At 46.1% G+C, this 1,802-nt stretch overlaps 1 protein-coding gene across 1 annotated transcript; it reads right to left on the bottom strand.

Annotated features, from left to right (window-relative positions):
• Positions 1-1,027: 1,027 nt before the first annotated feature.
• LOC103799392 (phospholipid-metabolizing enzyme A-C1-like) lies at positions 1,028-1,793 on the bottom strand (the record flags this gene model as incomplete). The annotated part of the gene is made up of 2 exons (XM_009071712.1): positions 1,028-1,129; positions 1,515-1,793. Coding segments are annotated over 2 exons (381 nt in total), but the record flags the coding sequence as incomplete, so codon positions are not given.
• Between the last annotated feature and the right edge of the window lie 9 nt (positions 1,794-1,802).

The raw sequence follows: 1,802 nt of genomic DNA, 5'->3' as shown, positions 1-1,802 counted from the left end.
TCACAGGTTGCTGTAACATCATCTAATACTCTAGCCATGAAAGAAGTTCATGGAATGGAACATGACTTTCAGTTTCAGTTTCATTATAATGTGTTTTCCTGCATTAAAACCATGAACTTTATTTACATGTAATAACAAAGGGTACTACAAAATACAACCAGAAGTCTTGCCTTTTTATTTCAAACAGTGAAAAAATGATGTTTAGAAAAGCAGTGAAGTAATTCCTTGTTTTGCTTTGCTTGTGTGAGTGGCTATTTCTCTATCTACTAAACTGTCTTCATCTCAACCCACAAGTTCTTTCATTTCAACTCTTCTGGATCTCTCCCTGATCCTGCTGGGAGGGGAGTGAGCGAGCGGCTACCTGGTGCTTAGCACAGGCTTCAAGACACTGCACATGCCTTCCCTGCCCTTTCACAGGCCTAGGAATTTAGAATTTTCCACCTACACCAGCCCTCAGTCAGAGCATACACAGTAAACCCTCAGTAATTCTTTATTTCACTTTTTCAGGAAGTTAAGGTTAAAATCATTTATTCACAGAAAGATCCCATGGGATGCAGCTGAGAAACAGGATGCGGACAAAAAGCCTTGCAGTCCTCAGCAAAGCACTGAAGGTGACATGAGGTGGAAGGAATGGATAATTTGCTTGCAAGTGCTCCCAGATGATCACAAAAGATATAAATCACAAGCAATGAACTAAAAGCAGATGTGGCTGACAGGCTAGTGCTCCTGGACATCAACTTGAATGGTGACCTCCTTGACTCATTCTATCTAGGAGAGCAGAAGGGAGGAGCAAGGCTGAATGGTTCACAAAATGCTATACCCAAATAGATAAAAGAGGCTTTTAGGGCAATATGAGTTTGGGGTTTAGGTTTTATTCAGAAATTTTAAAAATTCATGATTGAATTTCTTCAGGAAGGTTGGCAAATTTATAAGTCTCACTGGTAGTTGTGGTGACAGCTGGGCAGGCACCCCAATGGTCACAGGCTCCATGCTCCACTCTGAGCTCTTCCAGATGGGCACATCAGCATTATTTCTCTCTCTTGGATTTGCTCCCAGACATGCTCACCCTGATAACAGCAGCAGCAATGGCACTTACTGCGTCCACTATCCTACCGATTGCTGTGTTGGCCTGTAAAGGGAAAGTAAGACACAGGCTGGAAACATGATAAGCACTTTTATTTACCCCTAGGCCAGCTCATGAAGAGCAGGCAGAGATACTCAAAGCAAATAAATGAATGAGAGGCATCTTCCCCACAGGCAGGAGGGGAACACCCAGGATTTGAGCCTTATGCTGTGGCATTCAGTAAGAGGCCACTGTCAGGGTGCACACAGAGCACAATGACCCTCCTGGCCCAGGGTCTCTGGTGAGGCCAGACACAGTGCTGGTTCGGACCCCATCCAGGGACTTTGCTGTCCCCGTGCAGTCTGCAGGCTGTGTCCCAGCCCAGGCCTGAGCAGTGAGCAGCAAGGAGGTGCTCTCTGAGGCACACAGCAGCTTACCCTGTATTACTTACCTGGTCAGAGATCCCCTCACCATAGCGCAGCATGGTCACAAAGTGCTCGCAGTTTTTAAAAAACACATCAAAGGTCACCTCCTTGTCAATGTACTGCTTAGCACGCCGGATGATCTCCTTCACAGTGAGGGGAGTGTGGGACCGGTCGTATTTGTTGTTGACGTGCCAGCGATCGTTTGCGGCCACCTCCTTCAGAAGCTGCTTCTTCACCTTTGTCTTTCTTATGAATATTGACAAGATGCTGATGGACAGGAATGGGGTCCCTTCATCTGGGTAAGGCAGGGAGGA

This window comes from Acanthisitta chloris, unplaced genomic scaffold (genome assembly GCF_000695815.1).
Source record: "Acanthisitta chloris isolate BGI_N310 unplaced genomic scaffold, ASM69581v1 scaffold7773, whole genome shotgun sequence".
In the NCBI taxonomy this organism is placed as follows: Eukaryota; Metazoa; Chordata; class Aves; order Passeriformes; family Acanthisittidae; genus Acanthisitta; species Acanthisitta chloris.
The sequence above is the reverse complement of the archived record's forward strand: the minus strand, read 5'-3'. Positions and strand labels throughout refer to the sequence as shown.